General features: G+C 44.2%; 2 protein-coding genes across 3 annotated transcripts in view; one reads left to right on the top strand and one right to left on the bottom strand.

Annotated features, from left to right (window-relative positions):
- Positions 1-23,222, top strand: part of EEPD1 (endonuclease/exonuclease/phosphatase family domain containing 1) — a 144,554-nt gene extending 121,332 nt beyond the window's left edge. Inside the window, exons 5-6 of one of the 2 annotated variants that reach the window (XM_081932602.1) lie at positions 21,612-21,806; positions 22,749-23,222. In XM_081932602.1, the coding sequence (XP_081788728.1) occupies positions 21,612-21,806; positions 22,749-22,948 (395 nt within the window). In that variant the 3' untranslated portion in view covers positions 22,949-23,222. The remainder of the gene's footprint in view (positions 1-21,611; positions 21,807-22,748) is intronic. The other variant, XM_081932601.1, reaches the window with a different exon arrangement.
- A 651-nt stretch (positions 23,223-23,873) lies between these two features.
- MATCAP2 (microtubule associated tyrosine carboxypeptidase 2) overlaps positions 23,874-26,978 on the bottom strand; it is a 55,424-nt gene continuing 52,319 nt past the window's right edge. Inside the window, exon 7 of the mRNA XM_081932603.1 lies at positions 23,874-26,693. Coding sequence (XP_081788729.1) covers positions 26,532-26,693 — 162 coding nt within the window. The 3' untranslated portion in view covers positions 23,874-26,531. The remainder of the gene's footprint in view (positions 26,694-26,978) is intronic.

Here is a 26,978-nt window from a genome sequence, read left to right as displayed (position 1 = left end):
TGAAATGTCCATATAACAAATTAGTGATTGTTCTAAAACTAATATATCAGGTTGTGGCTTTTAGTGGAAATTGCCTTCTACTAAATGTGCTTACCAGAACAAATTCTGGTACTGCATGATTACAACCATAATGCAGACAATCATAATGCAAAATAGAGGTTTGTTTTTTGTTAAAAAATGTATCTCTAGTCTGATCTAAGAACTGAGTAAATCTTAGTCATCATTAATTTCCCTGAATGTTTTCTTCAATTATGCATTTTTAGTAACTTGAAAGTTACTAAACTTTTTTAGTAACATGAAAGCTTCTAGTCTCTCTGAAAGGAATGAAATAGATCAGTTGTTGGGTGGTATGTAGGTAATGAAGACATTCTTCAGTAATTTGATTGAACCAATCTAGGCTGCAAAATCCCTCAAGATCACATGAATGTTCGGTAGGATGTAGAAATGAAAAAATTGTGAGAAGGCTACTATGCAACCTATTAAGAAAATGAAACCCATTTAGAATGAATTCAGCATTAGATATATATTAAAGTGTAAATGTTGGGCATCATATGAAAATGTCTCAGGGCCACTGAAATGGCAATAACAAATTTGATTTTAGAATCAAATGGCAGAATGCTCCAATTTCATAGGAAGGCATGTAATATGTAACATTAGGCAACCAACATCAAGACGGTGCTTAAAAATTACCAACATTAATGTAAAAAATGTTATGCCAGATTAGTTGTGCATAAGTGACCAAAAAAAAGCATGTGTAGATGCTGTTTTCAAAAGTCATCATCAAGGGTATTTTCAGGGTTATGTATTACTTTTTAGTAAGTGTTGGTTTGCTTCAGGTGTTGCTGTGCATACTGTGCACAGTTCAGTGATTTGCCACCTTCATTAGGTGCATACACACTTACAGTCATTACATTCTGTAATCATCCAAACAACATTTGCCTGTAATTCATTCATATTAGTTAAAAATGGTACCACAATGCAAAGCCACTGTGCAGCTGATTTCCCATTGGTTTTTGCACCTTATCCTTCATCTATTAAAGTTTACTGCCATAATTATATGTTTTATAACATTCTCCCTTACTGTCATTTTGTTGCATACATTCCTTCCCCAATTTGAGTGCTATGTTTGCATGGGATTATGGGAACTGAAATCCAATAAATTTGGAGGTACTGGGATTGCAGAATGTGCCCAGATTTTTTCCCTTTTTTCCAGAAAAAAAAACTTGAGAGAAACCATGAAACAGAGAGGTGCATGTGCATATCCCATGTTTCCTTGAAAATAAGACATATCCTGAAAATAAGCCCTAGTCTGATTTTTAAGTGCACTTAATTTATAAGTCCTAGCCAAAAAAATAAGACCTAGTGAAGATTGTCAGCAGCCTGAAGTGAAGGGTTCATGAATAGCACAGAAAATGGCAAGTGCACAGGGGCCAATGATATCTGGCAGCAATCACAGGCAAGCAAAGAGACAGTGAGATGGAGTGGGAGAGCACAACAGATGTTTAAATCACCCAAACATAGACCCAAGGGCAGAAAATAAAACACTGTGGGGGGGAAAAGTAACTAAATGGAGGATGTTCTTCTTTGATTCTACCCTGATTCAGAAGCCCACATAAATTGAAGGCCTGAGTCGAAGTTGTAACCCCCCCCCCCCCGGCCCGGCCAAGGAATGGGTGATGAAGCTAGAGGAGAAAACGTATCCGCTCACCCTCCAGGCCAGGAACAGCCCACAACCACCTGCCCAACCACATATACCCTCACAAACAGGGGCAGCAATACCTGAGGTGGTGCTTAGCATGGTGGCTCCTTCCCTCCCTGGTCATCTCATGAAGGCTCTGCCCCTTCCCTCCCTGCCAGCATGACTCCAGTGGTCAGACCTTGGTGCCACCTGTGTCTGGGAGGAGATGCACGGCAAGACTTGGCATAGCAGTGAGATTGGAAATGTAGGTAAAGTGCTACCGTGAGCTTGGCCCGGAGACAACTCGGCCCCTTAATTGTAGTCCCATGGATCAGCTGAGCCAGTGAGGGCTGGGATCTGCCTCTTGTTCCATCTCTCCTGGCACCTGGAGGTGTTTCTAGTACACTCTTGCCAGCCCCAGCCCTGCCTTGAGTGCAGAGGCAACCTCACTGCCCAGAGCTCCTTCTCTTCCATAGCTTGTGGCTGTGGAGCAGGCAGCGACCATGGTTTGCACTCCACCATGCCTGGCTCTTGCTTAGGCTGCTGTTACAATGAGGCAGCCTAAGCAAGGCAGTCCGTGCGATGCGTCGGCATCGCCTGCCTATCCATGCCTCTGCCTGCTTCCAGTGCCATCATGTATCGGAATTAGCTGCCTCCATTAAATCGGATGTCAATCCATCCCACCATCTCCCAGCTTACCTGTGAACGTGACAGGGCAGAAGCCCACACAGCACATCAGGATCATGTTCCCACTATGGCTCTGCCCAGATGCTGAGCCTGTTGAACATGCTGTTGCTGGCCGCACAGGGGCTCTTTGCCCTCCTGGATTGCATTGCTCTCAGCCACCCTGCTGGGCTGTTCTTGCCTGGCATGGGGCAAGTTGGCTCAGATCTTCGATCTCCGGAGTGATCCCCACGTTATTGGTCTGCCAGGGCCCCTTCACCAGCTGTCACTGGTGGAGCCATGCTTCCCAGGCCGCCTTGCCCACTGTTGCCTTCAGGCTGCTGAATGCCAGCTGCATGACTACTCAGTAATGCAGGTGCTGGACTAGGGCTGAGCCCAGTGCTCTTTGGGCCCTAGCCCTGGTGGGCACTGCAACGCACGTGCTGAAATTGATTCCCAAATTAATGAAGGCAGATGATGTGATGCATGGCGGCACCAGCAACAGGCAAAGGCATGGGAGGGCAGGTGATCCTGATGCACTGCACAGCCATCTGCCTCGGCGTAGCAGCAGCCTGAGCAAAACCTGAGCTCCAATGTCCCAGCAGCAGTAGGGCCAACAGGCAGGGCATGTCAAGAGGTTGGCCTCTTGCAGCCAAGAGCAAGCAGGTGGTGGGACAGAGAAGGCCGGCCCAGGGGTAGCAGCTTTCCCTCTCCCATCGGCCTCTGCGCTCACTGCCTTCTGTATGTGACAAAAATTAAGACATCCTCCAAAAATGAGCCCTAGTGCTTATTTTGGAGCCCAAAAATATATAAGACTGGGTCTTATTTTCCAGGAAACATGGATAGATATGGAGTCAGCCTGGTGCTGCTTCAGAATCAGCCATGCAAGCCAATTAAAAGAAATGAATGCTGCATCATAAAATGGATGCAAAACTTTAAAAACTTTTTAAAAAAACAGTCACACCAAAACAATAGGAGGAATTATGGAATAAATATGTAAAATGTACTCTAGTTTTAACTTAAAGAAAACTGGTATAAATATTTTAAGATGGTATAAAACTTGCTAATAATTGCCAAGGCAGACAATTAATCTAATTTAATACTACTGGAAATGCCATAAGATAGAAAGAGAAATTTACCAAATGCTGTAAACATGTAAAAATACTCAAAGGTGCTAGAAAAATATACTCAGGATTACTCAGAAACAGTTAGAAATTAAATTTGACCTAAAATCATTTTTATACAAAATTTTTTTGACAGCTACATCGTGTGAAAGGTAGAAATCCCCCCAAATCTCACAACTTTTACAGAAAAAAAAACCAAAAAGTAAGAGATAAACATTGGCAGCTTTTAGTTTTACATTGTATCAACCATATATTCAGTCATCTCATATGTCACTTCCAACAATAACATTATATCAACAATTGCAATAATATTTCAAATATACTTATTTTTGTGACCTGAGTCTTTTCAATATTGCTTCCTCCCCCATGTCTTCTGGCAGAGCCACAGCCCCTCCCTCCTTCATATCTTGTGTACTGTCCCCTGTTCCATCTAAAAGAGCACTGTGTTTTTTAATGAAGGCCTCTGCCTCCGCAACTGTGTTAATTCTAATTCTACTGCCCACCCAGAAAATCAACATTCCTTCTGGCAATAACCATCTAAACCAAACTCATTTATTATATAGTTTCTTTGATAAAGAGGAATATTTCTTCCTCTTATCTCTTACTTTCTTCGGAATTTGCTTAAGAATGGTTATTTCTTTATCTTTATATTTTAATGGTCCCACCCTTTGAGCTCCTAAAACCTCATCTCTTGTAGTCTTTCTAAGAAATTTAACATGTACTTCTCTTGGAACATTGTGTGTTCTAGCATATGCTGAGTTGATCCTATAAATCAAATCAATATCCCACCACAGCTGTTCTTTATCTCTTTTGATATATTCTGCTAAAATTGTAGCCATGATCTCCTTGAGATCTTCATTTTCTGTCTCTGGTAAGTTTTGAAATCTAAGAAAAAAAGACATTCTTTCAAGGTCCATCTTTATCATAAAATTTTCAAGTTCTCTATTCCCCTTCTGGACTATCTTGACCTCCTCCCTCAACCCAGTCGTGTCTTCCTCCAACACACCAATTCTGTGTTTATTTTGTATTGCTTGTTGTTGCGTTTCTCAGAGCTGTTCATTTAGGTTTTTTCAGTTCGTCTTGTCCCTTCATAATACTTTGAAACATTTGAGCAACGGATAAGTCCTTTGAACTCTCTTCAGTTGTTTTAGGTTGTAGAAATGAGGCAATTTGTGTCTGTTGTGTAATTGGGCTAGACGTAGAGGATGACGGGGCCAAAGATGCCTTCCCAGGCAGTGGCTTTTTAGGTCCCATATTAAGTTCAGAGATAGCTATAAATCTTGTACAAAAAAAATGGCGTCTGTGGAATGCACAGCTGGGAGAGTTCATGGAGGCAAACAAGCCCAGAAGTAAAAGTTAGTCCTCATACACAGTTCCAAACCAGGGGATAAGAATCAAATACTCAGAATCCAAAGGGACCACATAACAAGAGAGGCTCCAGGAGATCTCCGGGGTGTAGGATAATATAAAGCCAGAAATTCTTTCAAAGGGGAAACTTCATTCATAAGATCAAAGAAGGAGGAGGAAGTTGGCCATCTTGGCTCTGCCTTCACAGGGGACCAGGGAGCAAAATGTCCAAAGTTTCCATAAGGTGAATTAGAAAAGCAACTCAGCAGTCATCTCTTGCAATTGTAGTAAAAATCATTCTCCCATTGCTAGTAGAAGTGAACAGTTAGCTTTTAACTCTCTCTCTCTCCTCCGAGAGAGAGAGATATTCCAAATGCCGCCTTTTCCGAGGGGGGGGTGGAAAATCCCCCCTCCAATCTTACAACTTCAAAGGATTGAATCCACAATTTAAATAGGCTGCTGTTCATCAATTACGTAGAATGAAAAGAGATTGAGGCAAACCTCTCACCTCTCGCACTTCAGCTGTAACATCTGATTCATTCTTTCCTTCCGGAATCCGTTCGGCGAAGGCGCACAGCGACAGAGCACAGCGACGCCATGCACCCCCTACGCTCCCTGGCTCCTGGGGCGAAGCTGGAACCCCCCGCAGCTGCCGCCAATGCAGGGGGTCCCAACAAGTCGCCCTACGGCAGGGGGCCCTCCAAGGCCCTCTGTGCTCCTAAAAGGAGCCCACCAAGGAGACGAGCAGCGGACACGCACGTCCGTCGCCTTCGGGGACCAGAAGTCATCTCTCTCCTTCCTCTTCTTATTTTCCCTACAACAAGAATCCAAGGATGTGAGTTGGGCTGAGAGTGACTGGCCTACCATTGTTATTCATAATAATAATAATAATAATTTTTAATTTATTAGCCGCTCCCTCTCCAAAAAGGACTCGGGGCGGCGTACAATAAAACATATAAAACATAAAAACATATGTGCAAACACATAAACAACAAATCCACACATATACAAAGACATACATGCACGGAGGAGGTAACAATTACATCACATTAAGAATGTTAAAAATCAGCCATTAAAATACCCCTTAATAATAACACAATTTAATTTAACACAATTTAAAATTTAAAAGGACTGTCAGAAGGAATAAGAAAAAACTACGGTTGAGCCAGGCCAGATAATTGAAAAAGGTGGGTCTTAAGCTGTACACGGAAGGAGCGGAGATCGGAAGTCATCCTGATGTCACAGGGGAGGTCATTCCACAGGGCTGGGCCCATCACAGAGAAGGCTCTGCTCCTGGGTGTCGCCCCCCGACACTGTTTAGTGGACGGCACCCGGAGAAGTCCCTCTCTGTGTGAGCGGATTGGTCGTAGGGATGTATGGGGCAGGATGCGATCCCGCATGTAACTAGGTCCTGTGCCATGAAGCACTTTAAAGATCGTAATCAAAACCTTGAAACGCACCCGATAGACTACAGGAAGCCAGTGCAGCTTGCGCAGGAGAGGTGTTACAGGGGAGTATCTAGTCCTCCCCATAATCACCCGCGCGGCCGCATTCTGGACCAACTGCAGTCACCGAGTGCATCTCAAGGGAAGCCCCATGTAGAGAGCATTGCAGTAGTCCAGGCGAGACGTCACCAGCGCATGGGTGACTGTGCGTAGGGCATCCCGGTCCAATAAGGGGCGCAATTGGCGCATCAGGCGAACCTGATGGAACGCCCCCCTTGCCACGGCTGTTACATGGTCATCCATGGACAGCCGGGCATCCAGGAGGACGCCCAAATTGCGCACCCGTTCCACGGGGGCCAGTTGCTCGCCCCTGATGGCCAGAGATGGAAGCAACTGGTTCAACCGGGGGGCCGGAAGCCACAGCCACTCCGTCTTGGAGGGGTTGAGTTTTAGTCGGTTGCCATCCATCCAGACCCGTACGGCCTCCAAACACCGGGACATCATTTCGACGGCCTCGTTGGGGTGGTTCAGGGTGGAAATGTACAGCTGAGTATCATCAGCATACAGATGATATCCCACCCCAAAGCCACGGATGATCTCGCCCAGCGGTTTCATGTATGTGTTGAACAGGAGAGGCGAGAGCACCGATCCCTGTGGCACCCCACATGTGAGGGGGCTCAGGGTCGATCTCTGCTCCCCTGCCAACACATGTTGCGTTCGGCCAGAGAGGTAGGAGCCAAACCACCGTAGAACGGTGCCCCTGACTCCCAGCCCCTCTAGCCGGTGCAACAGGATACCATGGTCGATGGTATCGAACGCCGCCGAGAGATCTAATAGGACCAGGATAGAGGAACAACCCCTATCTCTGGCCCTCCAGAGATCATCAACCAACGCGACCAAGGCCGTCTCCGTGCTGTGCCCGGGTCGGAAGCCAGACTGGCGCGGGTCCAGATAATCATTCTCCTCCAGGTGACGTGGGAACTGTTGTGCCACCACACTCTCTACAACCTTCGCTAAAAAGGGAAGGTTGGAGACTGGACGATAATTAACTAGCTCCGTTGGGTCCAGGGAAGGCTTCTTGAGCAGGGGGCTCACAACCGCCTCTTTCAAGGCGGCCGGCAGAGACCCCTCGCCCAACGAAGCGTTCACTAGGCCCAGGAGCCAGTCGCGTGTAACCTCCCAGGATGCCAGTACAAGCCAGGAGGGACACGGGTCCAATAAACATGTGGTAGGTCGCAGGCGTCCATGCAGCCTGTCCAAATCCTCGATGGCAACCGAGTCAAACTCCTCCCAGAATGGTCCCTCAAGACTCGCCTCGGGCGCCCCCACTGGACCACTGAAAGGGGCCCATCCCATCCGGATTTGAGCGACTTTGTCCTGTAGATATTTCCCAAACTCCTCTGCTCTGCCCTGTAAAGGGGCTTCCCGCGGCCTCTCAGACAAGAGGGAGCGTGTCACCCGAAACAGGGCAGCAGGGCGGTTATCTGCGGACGCAATAAGAGCGGCACAATGTTGACGTTTGGCCGCTCTTAATGCCACAAGGTACGTCCTCAAATAGGCTCGTGCCTGTGCTCGGTCAAATTCGGAACGGGAGGATCTCCAACGACTCTCTAGGCGTCTCTTGTGGCGTTTCATCACCCTTAGCTGCTCGGTAAACCAAGGGGCCAGGGTGGTTCGTCGCCGCAGGAGAGGCCGCAAAGGCGCCACTCGGTCTAGGGCCCCGGCAGTTGCACTATTCCATGCGTCTACCAGGTCCTCCACCCGGGGGCGGGTCAGGTCTACAGGAGGTGGCCCAAGCTCCGTCTGGAACTTATCTGGTTCCATCAGGCGCTTGGGGCGGAACCATCTAATACCTTCTGGTTCCGCCTCCCCGCAGCGGGGGGTAGCACCAGGGAAGTCAAGTCGGAGAAGTGAGTGATCTGACCATGACAGGGGAATAACAGTTGAATCCCCTATTCCCAGATCACTCGTCCACTGGCCAGAGACAAAGACAAGGTCCAACGTGTGGCCCCCTTCATGGGTAGGGCCCTGAATTAATTGGGTCAGGTCCATGGCTGTCATGGAAGCCATGAACTCCCGAACCCCCTCAGATGCTTCTCCCATCGACGGCAGGTTGAAATCCCCCATCACTAGAAGTTTGGGGGTCTCAACCGCCACCGATGCGATCAGCTCGAGGAGTTCAGGCAGGGCCGCTGATGTATAGCGAGGAGCCAGGTATACTATCAGCAGGCCCAACTGCCTCCCAGGGCCCCATCTCATGACAAGGGACTCACACCCGGATGTCTGCGGCACAGTGAACTCTCTCGGCTCCAAGTCTTCCCGGATAATCACTGCTACCCCACCGCCCCTTCCCTGGGCCCGAGGCTGGTGAAATGCTCGATAGCCTGGTGGGCACATTTCCACGAGGGGTAAGCCTCCCTCATGGCCCAACCAGGTCTCAGTTATTCCTGCGAGATCCGGCTCCCCCTCCAAAATTAGATCGTGAATGAGGGGGGCCTTATTGACAACGGACCTCGCATTGCATAACAACAGTCTCAGGCCTTGGGTCTGTAGATCCTGACCACCTAGTATGCAGGGGTTGGTACAAATGACCGGGTATGACCAAAAACCCCGGTCTCCCAACCGACTACGCGTTCTTGATCTGTCCTCGCATCTGCCCCTCCCCACGACCGTTGGTATCAAAGAGCCCTGTAGTGGAATGCTGTCTTCCCTCTCCTCCCCCACTCCGCTCCCTCCTCTTTCGACCACACCTAGATGCCTGGCTCTACCATCACTCCTGACCTGGTCCCCCCCCATCCCTGGAACCCCTTACAGTTTTTAAAAGACAATTAATTAAAAAGCCCCTCAATGTACGCTTCTTCCACCTCTCTGGGTTAATAAACCCGTCCTCAAGGTGGGCCTTTGAAAGGGCAGGAGGCCATAACTGCGAGAGGGGGGACTCTCGTAGCAGTAGCAAGTCTAGCCTCGTATATAACATATTGAACAGGGCCAAAGTTTGTCAAGTGGGAGCTGTCGATGTTAGTATATGTTAGCAGCCTCAATTCCCACTAAGGGGATAGTCCTGGCAAGGGGATAGGCAGATGGAAATAGTCCACATCTTAGATGGAAATGATGGGCTGATGGAAATAAGATAGCCAGCTGATGAATAAAAGGCTGCAGCTAAGGGGTAGTTCGTAATGGGCGAAAGGGGCGGGTAGCCCATAATAAGTAGATGGTAAATGAGTGGGGGGGGCGGGTTGTAGTGAGCGCAGCAGAGTACAGGGTCAAACCTTCTGAATGGGCCTCTGGTGTTCCAACAACCTCCATTCCATGGCCTGCATTAAGTATAAATAGTCCTCCGTCCATTTGGCCACCCACAGTCGTTGGTATTGGGCCCGGGGGGCGGCGGGGGGGCCGGGGGGGCTGCATCGGCCTCCCTGCGGCCTCCCTGCAGCCTTTCTGCCGATCTTTCCACCTCCTCCGGCGCCTTGGGCCTCCCGGGCCTCCCTCGGGCCTCGCTCTCCTTCCCGCGGCCCTCTCGCCGGTCTAGGCTCACAATCGCCGGCCAGTTTGGAGCCCAGCGACCCCTGGATCGCAATTCGGGCCGCTCGGCTCTCCTGGGTCGCCACCATCCCTCTGTAATGCATTCAATCAAACAGACCACCGCCGCCGTCCTCCAGCCTCCTCCAGCCTCCTCCGCCCCCTCCGCTCAGGCCTTTGTCGCATCGACGCTCCGCCGCTCCGGCTCAAAAACGCCAGCCGCCATGCTGCGCCAACCGGCGCACTATCCTCCTCCTGCCCGGCTGCCCGACCGACCTGACGAGCCAGCCAGGGCCCAGGCAGGGGCCAGTATGTTCGGCGCCAAAAAACCCGACCCTCGAGCTGGAAATGAGGGTCGGCAGCATCCCTGCCCGTCAAAGAGCCCTCCGCATTAAGCGGAGCTCAGAGGCAGCCCTCCATTCCCTCCGGAAGCTCCTCCTCCTCTCCTCAGCTAGCTTTCATGTCTATGACAGGACTAGAACTCACAGACTTCTGATTTCTAGTGTGGGCCTTAACCACTGCACAAGATTGGCTCTCCTGTGTACAAATTAGGAAGAGAAATAAGTTATTAAAGTTATCTGACTGGGAACTTAAACTTGGGAAAATCTGCAGTAATTGGAAAATTAATAGCATATATTCACAACAAAAGCATACATTTAATTTAAAAAGCTTTGATGCATATTATATATACACATAGGGCAAATATAAATAAATCACCCACTGACTGAAGAATTGAGATCTGAGATAACCACAATTTTTCAAATACTTATACAAATAGTCCTTGCTTAATGATTGCCATTTTAGCTACCAGTCAATTTTTCTAGTGTTGAATAAGTAACTGTACAACTGATCCTTGCTGTTAAACAACTGTTGCATGGTCACATGATCAAGATTCGGGTGCTTCACCGCTAGCAGGATTATTGTAGGTGGCAGCATAATAGCCATTTGTACGTTTCACAGCTGGATTCTGACAAGCAGAGTCAATGAAGAAGCCAGCAGAAAAATTGAAAATTGCAGTTGTGTGAGGTCTCGCTTAAAGATTTTTCATGGTTTGATTGACAACTGTAGTAGAAGTTAGGTGATCAATTCATTATAATCAAGCTGGATGTCTCACTGAATACTATATCAAACCCTGCAGATATAGTATTGCCTTACTATATATTATATAGTGTTGTTTAGTATTGTGGTATGCAGTATTCATCCTATAACTGAACTCAAAGCCTAAGTAAATTGATATTTTGCTAAGTTCCTATTCTCCCAGTTGTAGGAAGATAGAACAGCAAATGCTACAAATCTTAATTTTAAATTATGGATACAGTTGTATGTAAAGTAGGACAAAGCATGACCTTGAAAAAGGTTTTCTTCTGTTTGCTTGAATGTACACACATCTCTTTTAGCTGTAGCTGTTGCAAGGAACAGCTACAGCTACCCCCAAATAATAATAAATACATCTGGTTTGTAGAGGTAGAGTATGCTTTAATGTTTTTCTATTACTTCTTTAAACCTCTGTGTGACTCCATATTTGTGTTCTCATCAATATGGTTTTTTGGGTTTTAAAAACAGTTTGGCTTTCTCAGCTATTATTAATTTTCCCTTGTCTCATTCTAGATGGTCATGCACAGAACAGCTATTGGATCAGTTTTAAAACTGGAAAATAGATGGACCTAAAACACTTTTTGTTCCTTACAATCAAATTATTTCTGTGAAAGAAATCACAATTTGCATGTCATGATCACACCACAAGTATAGTTTCTACACAGAAGCAATGTGTTTGGTGGAGGAGATTTATAAGGTTTGAAGCTATCAGATGTTAGATAGGAAGTCTTCTTGAGTAGTTAGCACTTGATCCATTAAATTACAAATTTACTGTTAAATGTGAGCTCCCTCGTCTGGTTAGTTTGTAGCTTGTAGCATGTAACTACAGCAGAACATGGACTCAATACATACTTTTTAAAAATAATCAATTAATAATCAGTAAATTATTAATTTATAATCAATAATAAGTTGAAAGTTTACCTTGTTAATAAACGATAAGGTAAAATAAAAAGTAAAATATAACTAACCTGGTGATTACTTTTATGCTTTGCATAACCCCAAATAATTATAACTTTCATGTTAATCATAGATACTTATTAACTTTAACTTTTTTTACTCAGTACAACATAATTTATTCACTATATAAATCAATGAATCAATCTATCAATAGATTATACTTATTTAAATAGAAAAAATAAATTAGTCTGATAAAGAGCAGATTATTTCTTATAAAACAGGTCACTACTGTTAATTCTGAGACCAATTAAAAGCACTTATTAAAATAAATCTATACGATATATACTATTTTTAAAATTCAAACAATCGAAGACTTGTGGTAGAATAATTCCATGGGTGGAATGGAGCTGCATGCAAAAGTTAGGAAAGAGCAATAAGAACAATCTTTGGGTATCAACAGAAAACAGAATAACATCAATTTGTATTTGCAAACTTTTACCTACTTATCTAGACATAAATCCCTTTTGGCAGGAATTTTCAGTTTAAAAATTATAATGTTTAGTATAAAAAGAAGTTATTAATCCAACAGGTTATCCAACAGGTTCCTAACAAACCTAGCAGACAACTTTGTTTTCCAAAAAGTAGAGAAGGAAACAAGGGGATCAGTCATACTGGACTTAATTCTCACTAACAGAGAGGAAATGATAGAAGGTGTTGAAGCCATAGGAACCCTGGGGGCAAGTGACCATGCAATATTGGAATTCAACATTATCCAAACACAAGTAGTAGAACAAAGTCAAACTAGAGTCTTGGACTTTAAGAAAGCTAATTTCAATAAACTTAGAGAGAGCTTGGGAAAAATTCCATGGATGAGAATCCTCGAGGGGAAAACAACTCAAGAAGCTTGGGAAATTTTGAAAAATGAGATTACAAAAGCCCAGTCTAACACAATACCAATGAAGAAGAAAAATAACAGCTCCCAAAAGAAACCAGCATGGCTGCATAAACAAGTATCTGACAAACTGAAAGACAAAAAAAGTAAGTATAAAAAGTGGAAGGAGGGGGACATAACTAAGGCAGAATATCAACAAATAGCCCAAGCCTGTAAAGATGAAGTGAGGAAAGCTAAGGCTCACAATGAAGAAAGGCTTGCCACAAAAGTAAAAATTAACAAAAAAAAAGCTTCTTCCAACATGTTAAAAACAAGAAAAAAGTTAAGGAAACAATTGGTCCATTGCTAGGAGAAAGTGGCAAGAAGGTGACAACAGGGAGAAAGCAGAACTATTTAACTCATGTTTTGCATCTGTCTTTACACAAAGGGATAAAACAGTCCAACCTATCAAAAGCAGCACCACAAAATTAGGAACACAAATTGAAATAGGGAAGAAAATGGTAAGTGAGCACCTGTCTACCCTAGACGAGTTCAAATCACCAGGACCGGATGGATTACATCCCAGAGTTCTGAAGGAACTAGCAGACGAGATCTCAGAACCACTGAATTATATCTTTCAGAGATCCTGGAACACCGGGGAACTACCAGAGGACTGGAAAAGAGCTGATGTGGTTCCCATCTTCAAAAAAGGGAAAAAATTAGATCCAGGAAACTACAGACCTATCAGCCTAACCTCAATACCAGGAAAGATTCTGGAAAAAATAATCAAGCAACGAATTTGCGAACACCTAGAAGCAAACAAAGTAATAGCCAAAAGCCAACATGGATTTGTCAAAAACAGATCATGCCAGACTAATCTTATTGCATTCTTTGATAATGTGACAAAATTAGTGGACCAGAGGAATGCCGTTGATATAGTTTACTTGGACTTCAGTAAGGCTTTTGATAAGGTAGACCATAACCTACTACTAGATAAAGTAGAAGAATGTGGGTTAGACAGCATCACCACCAGATGGATTCGTAACTGGCTGACCAACCGCACTCAACGTGTAGTTTTCCAGGGCGCTGCTCTGGAGAGTCCAAAGAAGGGTTAAACACAGCCAATCTGCCCAGAACTGAATTGAAACTTTAAGCCACGCCTCTGGTGCCGACTCTCCCCAGATTTTTTCAATTCAGCTAGCCCAGTAGACGCGCTTTAAGATTTTCTCCAGTTCTAAGATTGATTCCTTGGACTCTCCAGAGGAAGAATAATTTTTTAAAACAGCATATTTAAGGATTTTTAGAGCAGGCTGGTGAGTTTGTTTTTTTCCCTTTTTAATTGGGTTTTTCTCACCCTTTCGGCTCTCCTGGAGTCCGGGGCTTTGCTCTGGCTCCTAGAAGCCGCAGGCAGCTGTTGGGGGAAGCGCGTGGGTCGGAGTGCCGACGCCAGCGCTGTTGGGGCACCCCTACTGGGGGCCGATTCCCACTGGAAGCCCTCAGTTGCAATTTGTGCTTCTAGCAAGTCAAATTGCTGCGTGGGCTTCCAGGGCAGCCATTTTGGCTTCTTCCCTCTTTAAAATTGGCGCGCAAAGCTCCGGTGAGTTCCGGCCGCCATTTTGGATTGCGCAATCTTCCGGCTTTACTTTTAAAAGTTTTTTGCTGCCTGGTGCCTGGCTCTTTGCAGGAGCCGCGTGGAGTCAGACTTGCCCGGTGTGACCGGCGACCTGGGCCCCAATCCAAGCAAGTGATAGCGCCGTGGGATCGTGGCCTGCTGGGTCGCCTCCTTTACTCTCCTGCAGGCGCTGGGAGCGAATTCTGCTCGCGCCTAAGAAATTCCAAGCTACTTCAGGCCTTGCAGTTTCTCTGTCTCCTCAGGAGCATCGTGCTATGGTGGGCTTTCTGGAGGTGGTGAGTGGTGGTTTCCCATCCCCCTACTGCCCCAACCAGTGATTGTTACCATGGCAGATCAGGTCCCTGAGACTTCTGAGGGTGTCTCTTCCAGAGCCCCTGTAAGACAGGCCGGGAAAGCTGCCAGGGAGGCCATTAGAGGGAGTAAGCCTTACTCCAGGCATGGCCCCAAGCAGGGCTCAGGCCTAGACAAAGATGCATTAAGGCGACAGAAGGCCTTAGAAAAACAGTCTTCCAAAGCCCAACAGCAGGCCCAATCTTCCCTTTCGGTGTCTCCTGGGGAGCCCTCCAGGGAAATTCCTCCAGCCCAGGGAGGCCCCATTTCTGATAGTGAAGAAGAAGGGGATTCCTTGGCCATGGCAACTTCTCCAGGCCATTCCATGGCTGATCAGGCTGATCTCTTTGCCTGTCCCTCTGATATGGAGGAGGGACCAGCTCCAATGGGGCCCTTAGCCCCTCAACAGCCGATCCCCGGTCCCACTCAAAGGGTTCGCCCCATTGAGGCCCAAGGGCCTAACCTATCCACTGAAATGCAGGAAATAATTAACAGGGCCATTTCCCAGGGCATTGAGGCAGGCATGCGAAAAGGTGGCAAGCGCACTCGCAAGACCCACCATTTGCAACCCCAGGAGGATTCCAGAGAGATGACTCCTAGCCTTCCACCTCCGTCCCTGCATTCTTCAGTGGCCTCTGATGAGTCAGACTGGGAGGAAGAAGAGGAATTTCTTCCTAGGCAGGAAGCTGAATTCTCTGGGGATGAGGCAAGCCCCGCCAAAAAGCCGGCCTTTTCAGGCTTATTTAATTTGGATAATTTCAAAACCATTTTAGATAAGGCTAAGATCTCAACTCACATGGGGTCCACCACCCCCCAGCTCAGGTGGTTGTAGACCCTGATGATCTATCTGGGGATCTCTTTGAGGAACCCATTTCGGTCCAGGAAATAGTTCCTGTACCCAAGATGTTCCTCAATTTAGTTCAAAGACAGTGGGCGCAGCCAGCTACCATGGCTACCCCCAGCAGCCATGACAAGAAGCTATATACGGTGGATGCCAGCCTGGAGGAGCTGCTCAAGCTCCCTCCTATCGATCCCCCTGTAGCGGCTTTTACCTCCTCTTCTGTGCTCCCTCCTGACCTGTTGGAGGGGCTCAAGGCTGAGGACAAGAGAACCGAAACTGCTTGTCACAAGACCCATCAGGCAGCTGCATGGGCCATTAAGTCCTCCGCTTCAGCCTCCTTTTTCTCCAGGGCGGCTCTCCTGTGGCTGAGGCAGTTGTTGAGGAAGATACCTGCCAAGGACGTTAAAGTCAGGCAGGATATCAATAAAATCATGGCAGCCACAGAGTACACTGCTGATGCCACTCTGAATGCTGCTAAGTTTGCCTCGCGTGCCCTAGCGTCTAATGTTACTTCCAGACGCCTCCTGTGGCTTAGGCACTGGAATGTGGATATGCGCTCCAAATGGAAGCTTGTTACTGCCCCCTTTAAAGGGGATCAAGTTGGTGAGGTCCTTGATCCAGTCCTTGTGGAAAACAAGGACAAAAAGAAAGTGATGCCATCAGTCACCAAAAAGCCTGATCGTAAAGGTCCTGGCTCTTACAGGAGGGAGGCCTTTCGGAACAATGAGCCCTCCACCAGCTCCGCCCCCTATCGGGCGTATCCCCAGCAGGGTGAGCGGTCTCAGGACCGTCAGTCCTTTCGAGACAGAGGTCGCCAGCAGCCCTTCTCCAAGCGGCCATTTCGGGGGGGCTCTGGCTCCCGACCCTTTAGGAGGTATAAATGACCATCACAGGTCAGCTCCCATAGGAGGGCGGTTGCAGTTGTTCCACGCCAAATGGGAGCAGACCACGTCGGACCAGTGGGTTCTTCAAACGGTCCGCATGGGTCTCACTTTAGAATTCTGGTCCCCCCCTCCCCGCCACTTCATCCGGTGTCCAGTTCCCTCAGGGTTAGTCAAAAGATCCCTCATGGAACAGGAGATAAGGCACCTCAAGGAGATCAGGGCCATAGAACCTGTCCCAGCAGGCCAGGAAGGAAGAGGGTTTTACTCCATCCTGTTTCTGGTCCCCAAAAACTCAGGAGGGTGGAGGGGGATATTAGATCTAAAGAGGTTCAATCACCACGTGACATATCGCAGGTTCAAGATGCAGTCCCTCCAGTCCATCTTGGGGGCATCAGGCCAGGCGATATACTAACGTCCATAGACCTCAAAGAGGCCTACCTCCACATCCCTATCCGCAAAGCCCACCGCAAGTTCCTGAGGTTCTCTTACGCGGGCCTCCATTACCTCCGGGACCACGGGTTCACCATCAACCTGGAAAAAAGTCATCTCATTCCCACAACCAGACTGAAGCATCTAGGGGCCGTCATCGACACCACCTCGGGCACAGTATCCCTGTCCCCGGAAAGGGTGGCCAGCCTTCGGGAGATGGTCGTTCAGGTGCAGCAGTCACGTCTAGTCAAGGTGGTTCAGCTCTCACAGCTCCTCGGCAAGATGATCTCGTGCCTGTCAATCGTGCCTTGGGCGAGACTTCACTCCCGTCCCCTTCAGTGGCTCCTGCTTCCATATCAAAGAACAAACGAAAGCAGCTCAACAAGACTGATTCCAGTTCCAGCAGAGGTACGTCACTCTCTAAGTGGTGGTTGTCTCCGGCCCTGTTAAAGGGGTCGCCATTCAAGGAGCCAGTCAGGCTCACCATCACAACGGATGCCAGCCTGTTCGGTTGGGGGGCCCACTGCCACAACCAGCTCGCACAGGGCAGGTGGTCCCCTTCCGAAGCCGCTCACAGCATCAACTGGCTGGAGCTGAGGGCAGTCAGGCTTGTGCTGAAGCGCTTCCAGAGCACCGTTCAGGGCCACCACGTGCGCATCATGACAGACAATGTCGCCACCAAGGCGCACATCAATCGACGGGGGAACGCGCTCCAGATCCCTGATGAAGGAGGCGGAGCTCTTGGGTCGATGGGCAGAGAGGTATCTCCTTTCTCTTCAGGCGGAGCACATCTCGGGCACGAGCAACACCCAGGCGGACTGGCTGAGCAGATCCACAGTCGACCACTCGGAGTGGTGTCTACATCCGCTGCTGTTCCAGCAACTGTCCCAGAGGTTCGGCCTCCCGCTGGTGGACCTGTTCGCCATCGCGACCAACGCGCATCTTCCGCGGTTCTTCACAAGGTTCCACAACCCGAGGGCGGAAGGAGTCAACGCGCTGCACGGCCCGTGGCCGAAAGGTCTGCTTTACGCTTTTTCCCCGCTACCTCTTCTTCCCAGAGTCATCAGGAAGATCCTAGCAGAGGAGGCGGAGGTGCTGCGGGTAGCACCGTACTGGCCCAGGAGAACCTGGTTTGCAGACTTGGTGAGTCTTTCGATCACACCACCGTGGCGGATTCCTCCACAGGACATCTCTCTCAGCCAGGGGGCCCTTCAACATCCAGAACCCCAGTGGCTGCAGCTGGCCGTCTGGCACTTGAGAGGGATCTCCTAAGCAGAGGCAAGTTGTCAGACAAGGTGATTGGCACCATCCAAGCGTCACGACGGCAGTCCACGACGCGCATCTACGACGCCACTTGGAAATCCTTCGCCAGCTGGTGCACGGGTCATGGTACGTCTGCGCCCCTTGCTTCGGTTCCTGTCATCCTGGACTTCCTGCAGGAAGGTTTGGACAAGGGCCTGGCACCTAACACCCTGAGGCGCCAGGCGGCAGCCCTGTCAACCATCCTCTCAGTTGAGGGCTACGCATCTCTTGGCCGGAATCTGACCATCCGCAGTTTCCTCAGGGGAGCGACCAACCTGAGACCCCCAGTGGTCCACAGATACCCATCTTGGGATCTCAATGTAGTGTGCGGTCCCTCATCGGGCCCCCGTTTGAGCCCATTAAGACGGCCAGTCTCAGACACCTCACATTCAAGACGGTTTTTCTGGTCGCTATCACGTCTGCTCGTCGCATATCGGAACTGGCTGCCTGTCAGTCAGAGAGGACTTGTGTCTCATTCGTAACGACAGAGTAATCCTGAGGCTGGACCCTTCCTTCAGTCCGAAGGTCAATTCCGGGTTTCATCGGGCGCAGGAGGTGGTCCTTCCGGATTTTTGTCCGCATCCTCGGCACCCGAGGGAAAAGCGCTGGCACATGCTGGATGTGCGCAGGACTATTTGCAGATACATCAAGCGCACGGCCAGTTTTCGGAAATCCGAATCTCTATTTGTCTCCTTTCAACCAGCTTCTCAAGGCAAGAAGGTCTCTTCATCTACCATCGGCGGATGGCTGCGAGCCTGCATTGCGCTTGCCCACGTTTTACAGTCCGTTCCTGTGCCTCGCAATATCACAGCACATTCGACTAGAAGCGCCGCCACCACAGCTGCCTGGTCTACACAGGCACCGATTGAAGAGATCTGCAAGGCGGCCACCTGGACTTCTCTGTCTCCATTTGTCCGAAATTACAAACTGGACAGTTTTGCATCGGCGGAAGGGGCTTTTGGGAGGCGTGTTCTTCAGGGCATCCATACCAGCGGAGCGACCCTGATGGCTGAGCCTTCCCGCCCTAGTGACAGTTAGCTTGGGCATGTCCCTTCTTTGGACTCTCCAGAGCAGCGCCCAGGAAAATGACCATTGTCTTACCTGAAGGGTCCTTTTCAGGGCGCTGCAACGGAGAGTCCACCCCGCCCTGGGGTCTATTCTCTGCTGGTGTTTGTGAAGTCACAGTGTTGTTTGTTGTTTCTGTTATTGTTGTTGGACTATTTTTGACTTGTTCCATATTAGACTTCCAGTTGAAGTTTCAGCGCGCAACTGTTCCACGTCTTCATTGAATAAATCTGAGGAGAGTCGGCACCAGAGGCGTGGCTTAAAGTTTCAATTCAGTTCTGGGCAGATTGGCTGTGTTTAACCCTTCTTTGGACTCTCCGTTGCAGCGCCCTGAAAAGGACCCTTCAGGTAAGACAATGGTCATTCTCAATGGAACTGCATCTACATGGAGGGAAGTATGCAGTGGAGTACCCCAAGGCTCTGTTTTAGGCCCAGTACTCTTCAACATCTTCATCAATGATTTGGATGAGGGAATAAATGGGGAACTCATCAAATTTGCAGATGATACCAAGCTGGCAGGAATAGCCAACACTCCAGAAGACAGGCTTAAAATACAGAAGGATCTTGACAAACTTGAACATTGGGCACTATCTAATAAAATGAAATTCAATGGTGAAAAGAGTAAGGTTCTACATTTAGGCAACAAAAACGGAATGCACAGGTACAGTATAGGTGATACCTTGCTCAGTAGTAGTAACTGTGAAAGGGATCTTGGAGTCCTAGTGGACAACCATTTAAATATGAGCCAGCAGTGTGCAGCAGCTGCCAAAAAAGCCAACACAGTTCTAGGCTGCATCAACAGAGGGATAGAATCAAGATCACGTGAAGTGTTAATACCACTTTATAATGCCTTGGTAAGGCCACACTTGGAATACTGCATTCAGTTCTGGTCGCCACGATGTAAAAAAGATGTGGAGACTCTAGAAAGAGTGCAGAGAAGAGCAACAAAGATGATTAGGGGACTGGAGACTAAAACATATGAAGAACGGTTGCAGGAACTGGGTATGTTTAGCTTAAGAGAAAGAAGGACTAGGGGAGACATGATAGCATTGTTCCAATATCTCAGAGGTTGCCACAAAGAAGAGGGAGTCAAACTATTCTCCAAAGCACCTGAGGGTAGAACAAGAAGCAATGGGTGGAAACTAATCAAGGAGAGAAGCAACTTAGAACTGAGGAGAAATTTCCTGACAGTGAGAACAATTAATCAGTGGAACAGCTTGCCTCCAGAAGTTGTGAATGCCCCAACACTGGAAGTCTTTAAGAAGATGTTGGATAGCCACTTGTCTGAAACAGTATAGGGTTTCCTGCCTAGGCAGGGGGTTGGACTAGAAGACCTCCAAGGTCCCTTCCAACTCTACTATTGTATTGTATTATTGTATTAAGAAGAGTATAGAAGATGATGTATAGATAATAAGAGGAGGATTTAGGATAAAACTGTCAGCAGTTTTAATCCTGAACAGCATTTTCTCATACTCTTTGAACAATAGATTAGCATATTAGTAGTTCTGTTTGTATTATAGCAAATTTATTATTGTATATCCTATTTTCCCCAAAATAAGCCCTCCCTGAATAATAAGCCCAATTGGACTTTTGAGGACATGCGCTAAAATATGCCATCCCTCGAAAATATTGCAACATAGCAGCAACCATGAGGTGACCACACTCTCCTCCTCCTGAACCTCAAAAATAATAAGACCCCCCTCCCCCGAAAATAAGGCCAAGTGCTTATTTCGGAGGTCAAAGGAAAATAAGACCCGGTCTTATTTTGGGGGAAACACGGTATGAATGTTATGTTAACTATTAATATTAATGCATGTTATTAATGTAACAGTTGGGGGGGGAGATTTCAGTATCTCTTTGCTGTCATTTAGTGATCCTCTGATTTTCACAGCCAGGTGGTATATGTTAGTCCTTTTATACTCAATTTAATTTACTTTTTTTTACACGATGTTTTCCTAAATATCATCTTTAATCTTGCTAAATTCATGATTCCCCCCCCCCAGAATCCAAATGATAACAAAACAAATAATTAGATAGATAATATTAAATTAAGAATAATGGAAATATTAAACCTATTCATTTGGGTTAGAGAGTTATTCCCAATAATTTCATTTTAGGTGTACAAGGGACCTGTATGGATGTATTGTCAGTCACATCACTACGTTTGCCTAATTATTTATTTAGCACTATTGTATGCTAGTATCATGTTCCTTTTTACAAAATAAATAAAATGGGGATAGGTTGTAGTATCAACTGTTTTAAATGACTAAGGGTTTTGGATAGGGTTAGAACTGAGATTTGAGAATAGACTTGATAGAAAAGACAGTGGTATTATGGTATATCACAGACATTCTCACAGAAGCAATCTCTATAGTGGACAGCAGTTTTGAAAAGCTGGGACATTCAGGCTGAGCTGGAGGAAGATATAGCATCTGGATATCAGTTCTGACATTCCACTAACCTTCATGACTACTGTTTCCAACCTTAGGTGAAAAACATGTGGCAATTTTGGGTGATTTTAGCCAGCCCCCCGATAGTAGTGACCATGACTTGTTACGAAAGGAAAAGTTCCATCATCTGGTTCCTGCAAGTACATTCACAAACATCAGCACAAAGAATCCTCAAGGTTCCAAATCTCTGGATAATATCTGGATCAGTCGTGGTTTGAAAAAGATTTTCACTGGTAAGATTCCATTTTGCAAATGGAATTCCAATTATTGTATATCATTGTTAGTTCAGTGATTGCTTCAATTGTACCAAATATTATTTTGTAGTGTGCCTGTTCCTTGCAGTATCATGTCAGTTTTATGTAGGCTCTATCTTAGCATTCTCTATTCATCTTCCACAATATAGTCAAATATTTTGCTGCCTGGGGTGATTGGGAGTTGCTTCTAACATATTTAAAACTTACTAATTGGTTAAAGGTTGCTATATGGGGTTTTACATTAGAATAGCCAATGTTTTGTTGACCAAGGCCTGTATCTAACATTTATGGGAAAATCAAGGGCTGCAGTAGGTGAGACAATGTTACAAGTGGATAGATTATCTATTCCCTTGGTTTAGAGGCTGAATATATATTTGCTTTATATTATTTACATTCAATTTCTTCAAAAGTTTAAACAACAGTTCGGTATAGATCATACTTAGAATAGCAGGAAATGTATAAAAATACATGCTCTACTCCTTCAATTATATTTTGGGTATACAGCTGACTATAAGGCATGATAACCTTGGGTATTCAGGTTTCCCTTACTATATTACATATCTAGTTTCTTTAATATTTTTCTCTGTAAATTAAATGTTAATTTTAATAATTTAGAAATATAGTAATTATTCAGAATAATAATAATTATTCTTTTAGATAATAACTTCCCACGTTTAATTTCATTTTCTGTATTTTGTGCTGTAATTTTCTTTCAAAAGAAATTTTAAATTAAGTACCAGCCATCCCTGGTGCTTCTGAGCACTAAGTAGGTTTATACTCACTAAATTCCTTGATGTTATAATATTTGATGCACTATCTCTAATAAAATCCTCATACTAACATTTAAAAGTAATAAGCTTTCTTTTGTCGGGATTTTTTTTTTGTCTTCCCAAATACTGACACTCATCTTTTTCTCCACAGGTCATTGGGCAGTTGTAAGAGAAGGTCTTACAAACCCCTGGATCCCTGATAACTGGTCATGGGGTGGAGTAGCATCAAGTCATTGTCCAGTTTTAGCTGAATTTTACATTGAGAGGGACTGGAATAGAAAGGATGTAAATCAAAACGGAGGTGGAGTGCTAGTGGAATGCACTGATGTGAATTCTAAACATGAGCGGTGATGAAAAGGAGGAAAGTTACGTTTTTCTTTCCTCAAAAGATGGTTAGAAGATAGCTTCACTCAAGGTCTAACACTGAACAAGAATTGCTGTGTATTTTGTTTTCATTTAAAAATGAATATGCTTCTGCTTTTAACATCTCCCTTCCCTATTCCCACTTCTTTTAGGACACTTGCCATTCTGTGGATTGTGACTTATGCAGACATGGGGGTTTCTGGGGATGGATGTACCTGGATAATTGCAAATAAAATTCACTTATTGTGTTTGTTCACAATCTCCTTTCTTCTGCTTCTAATAAAATACTATAATTGAACCTAATAGCTCATGGAAGAACAGATGTGGGCATTCTGCTATCTGCTTAAGATAGTTCAGCAATAGAAAAAAAATCCTTAGTGCTATTGCATATAATATCTAGTCTTTACCTAGAGATGAGTTTGAGTTATGCATCATTTGAAATAAAAACAACAACTCCAAAATTCATTGAAAAGCTGATCAATTTACAATTCAGATTATGTTAGCCTTATCTGGTGCCTTCTAGATCGCTTAATTTTTAAAAATAATAATTTAATTAATAATTAAAACTCCCTAAGTCCCAACTAGCATGGCTATTAGGACTTATTCCTAATTCAACCGTTGTCTTTTTAAAAAACATATATCCAGGTTCTATACAAGTAAAAACATTATTCTGAATTTTTTTTTTAATCTGGAATTTGTACAACTTTTACATGAGTATATGTATATTGTGATCCAAAATAACTTAGGAAAACAGATTGGGAAATGTTGTTTTGTAGGGTTGGTTGACTTGGTATAACTTCTTAAAGCATGCTTACAGTCAAGCATACAGATATATGTTTCATAATCCCATATCTGATAATATAAGCATACTTTTTAAGTAGTGATAAATTGATAAAAGAATTGTACTTGTTGGTTCAAATACATTTATTTAGCAATAACTTCATTTGGGTTATATATAACTATAATGAGACAGTCTGGGAGAAATATACTTTATTTTACCACTTCATTAAAACTGCTTAAGAACAGGTTTGTCACAAAAAATCCAGAAAAACTTTACAAAACCACCACTACAAATCTAAAATATTTTATAAAAAAAGAAAAAAAACACATTATTAAAATGAATTGATAGGGAGGTCCTTCTGATGGAGAAATCAGCTGACTGTCAAATTATTGATGTATTCTAAGGTAGAATAACAGGTAAATTCCACCAGATTTTAAAAGCATTCTTTGTGAATGGAAGGTGACTTTGCTTGTACAAATATTATCCATATATCACATTTTTTTCCATATTGGTATAAAAATTACATTTCGCAGGGCAGAATGACATGCATTGCTAATAATTTGAACATGGTAACATTGCATGTAAAATTAGAACATTTAGTATGTGAAGTCTATAATCTGTATGTTTGAATTCACTCTTCAATATAAGAAAATACTGCTTTCAGTATGTAAAATCTAGATAGAGGACAAGGGAATGATCCCAATAAAAATACAATTGCTGCTAAATATTTTTGCTTGAGAAAAATGAGTATAGATAAAAGAAAGTTATTTTTGTTAATGCATCAAATTCTATGAAAGCTATTGTGGAATTCATTATTTTCAACAGTTACATTCTTAAGATTGGATTTATGTTTTACCTAAGAGATAAATAAAACATTATGCCAAGTCTTGTTGGTCAGTTCAACCAAGAATGATTCCTTTCATTCATGGACTCAGCCATCATTTTTTTTGTAAAGATTTGTTACTTTATTCTCCCTAAAACCCTGAATTATGTTTTTCTCTAGACTATATTTATTCACTACAATTGCAATGGATTTAATGGGATAGGGTTAGAACAGATAAGAAATAAATGCAGGAACATACTGACCCTTAGCTATATTAACCTGCTGTATTAGGACCATTTAAATGATAGAATACAGTTACAACAGCTCTGCTCTGAAATAATATAAGGTTTAGTCACAGTGCATTGCCTATGCTATCAAAACAATACTAAACAATACATACAATGAACATTTAGCCTTTATTCGAGTCCCTCCGGGGAGAGGGGGCGGTCTAGAAATTTAATAAATTATTATTAAATTATTCGGAGATAAGCTGTTGTTTAACTGGGTTAAAAAAGTATTATGATGGATCATTAATTTAATTGAATTTTGGTATAAACAGCAACACCAGAGATCTCTAAAATCAACAGGCGTCTCTATTGAATTCACACAGTTCAGAAATAATGTTTATAGATCCATTTTATGAATCCAACATAAACAAGACTAATAACAAGACATATTGATTTGCATAAATCCAATGCATATTTTTTATCTTTGTACCATCTGTCTTTGTCTATCATTGTATTGAAGAATATTTTCACAATTCTAGTATGATGAATTATTAATTTTTCCAGTCTTCTTATTATATAAGGTTTTTGCATCAGGTTGTCATTGAATTAAATAATGCCAAGATGTGTGGAAGAATTTGGAAAACCTACTCTAAAATGGGTGTAGGATTCTACATCCCATCACTGTACTAAATATATATGTGCCAAAAACAAAAGCATCAATGTCTTAAAAAAAAAACCTGGTAGGCTAGCCTAAACTTTTCAAATGGGCTTCAGTGCTTTTCTCACAAGCATTACACTATAGAGCCTTTTTATAACTATATCAGTAACAAACAGAGAAAGAATTATTTACATATTAATATATTTCAGTATGAGTTGGAAATAGAGGATTTAAAAAAAAGAATTCCAAGTTTTATTTCTTTCCAATTTCCTTTTGTAAATTTATTTATACATGATCAAAAATAAAATAAAGAGGAAAATAATGTCATCTCAAATTTTATGAAAATATAAAGACAAGTCAGTGGAATGTGCTTAGGAAACTAAGAAACATGATGGGAGATCATTTTCCTTCTGTGCTCTTTCACATAATTCCCATTACTGAATTTCAATGAGACAAACTGACATCAAATGGATTATACACTGTAAATGCAAAATCCACAAAACTACAGCATACAACCATAGTCATGAAATATAGCCATGCTTCCAGTACCTTTCAAGCATTTAGTGGTATCCTTGCAATTCTAATGGTTAAAGCACAGATTGTGAGTGTGGTGATAGCAAACCCCACAGTAGGGCATTGACTCTTGATATAGCAAAAGACAATTGGCTAAACAAATCAAAAGAAGCTAACCCCCCAATATATTAAATAGTATACTCTAGAGAGACAATTCAAAAGCCAGTAGAATCTGAAAATATGCTATTGATAAATCTACACAATAATTTCTTAAAAGATATGTCTGTGTTACAGCTACAATTTAATCTGCTTGGTTTACATATAGCTTCATACTTAAAATGACCATTTTAAAATGGGGATTTTCTTTCTATGAAAGACAATGAGTTTCAAATTTGTAGCTAGAGTTTTTCAGTCTTAAAAAACAGAAGCCAGGTCCAAAAAATATGGGTTTTGCCAGGGATCAAAAATAAGGGTTTTGCCTGGGATCAAAAATAAGTTCAATTAATATATGAGTTATATCAGCACTAAAACATAAGAGTGACTCATGTGAAACAGAGATATAGGTTGGTTTAGGGTACAAGAGCTTGGAGTTCAGAGTCAGATATCTCATTGACTTCCATGATCTTTTCTAGATGTTCCATGTACCGAGAATAGTCTTGCAAAAAATGTGGCACCCTCATGTTTTCAGTCATTCCTAAATCCTTCAGACGATCCACATCCTCATATGAAACCTAGATATCAGGGGGAAAATAATGTCAGGCTTATTTTATTTCAAAGCACCAAATTTCTGTAAACATGCTTTCATCTTTAGAGGTAGCTCCACCTGGTACTTTAGAATGAAACCAACATTGGAAGCAAACACCTTTAACAAAAATAAAGTGCAATGCAGGAAAAAAACAGTAGATGGCAGCACTTATTTGAACTGATCTGGTCTTTTTAAAAAGTGGTATTGAATCTTATTAGTAGTTAAAACTGAGGCTACTTGTATCATTCTGTCAAAAAAATGTGCATATGTA

Source organism: Natrix helvetica, assembly GCF_964273705.1.
Source record: "Natrix helvetica genome assembly, chromosome: Z".
NCBI lineage: Eukaryota > Metazoa > Chordata > Lepidosauria > Squamata > Natricidae > Natrix > Natrix helvetica.
The sequence above is the reverse complement of the archived record's forward strand: the minus strand, read 5'-3'. Positions and strand labels throughout refer to the sequence as shown.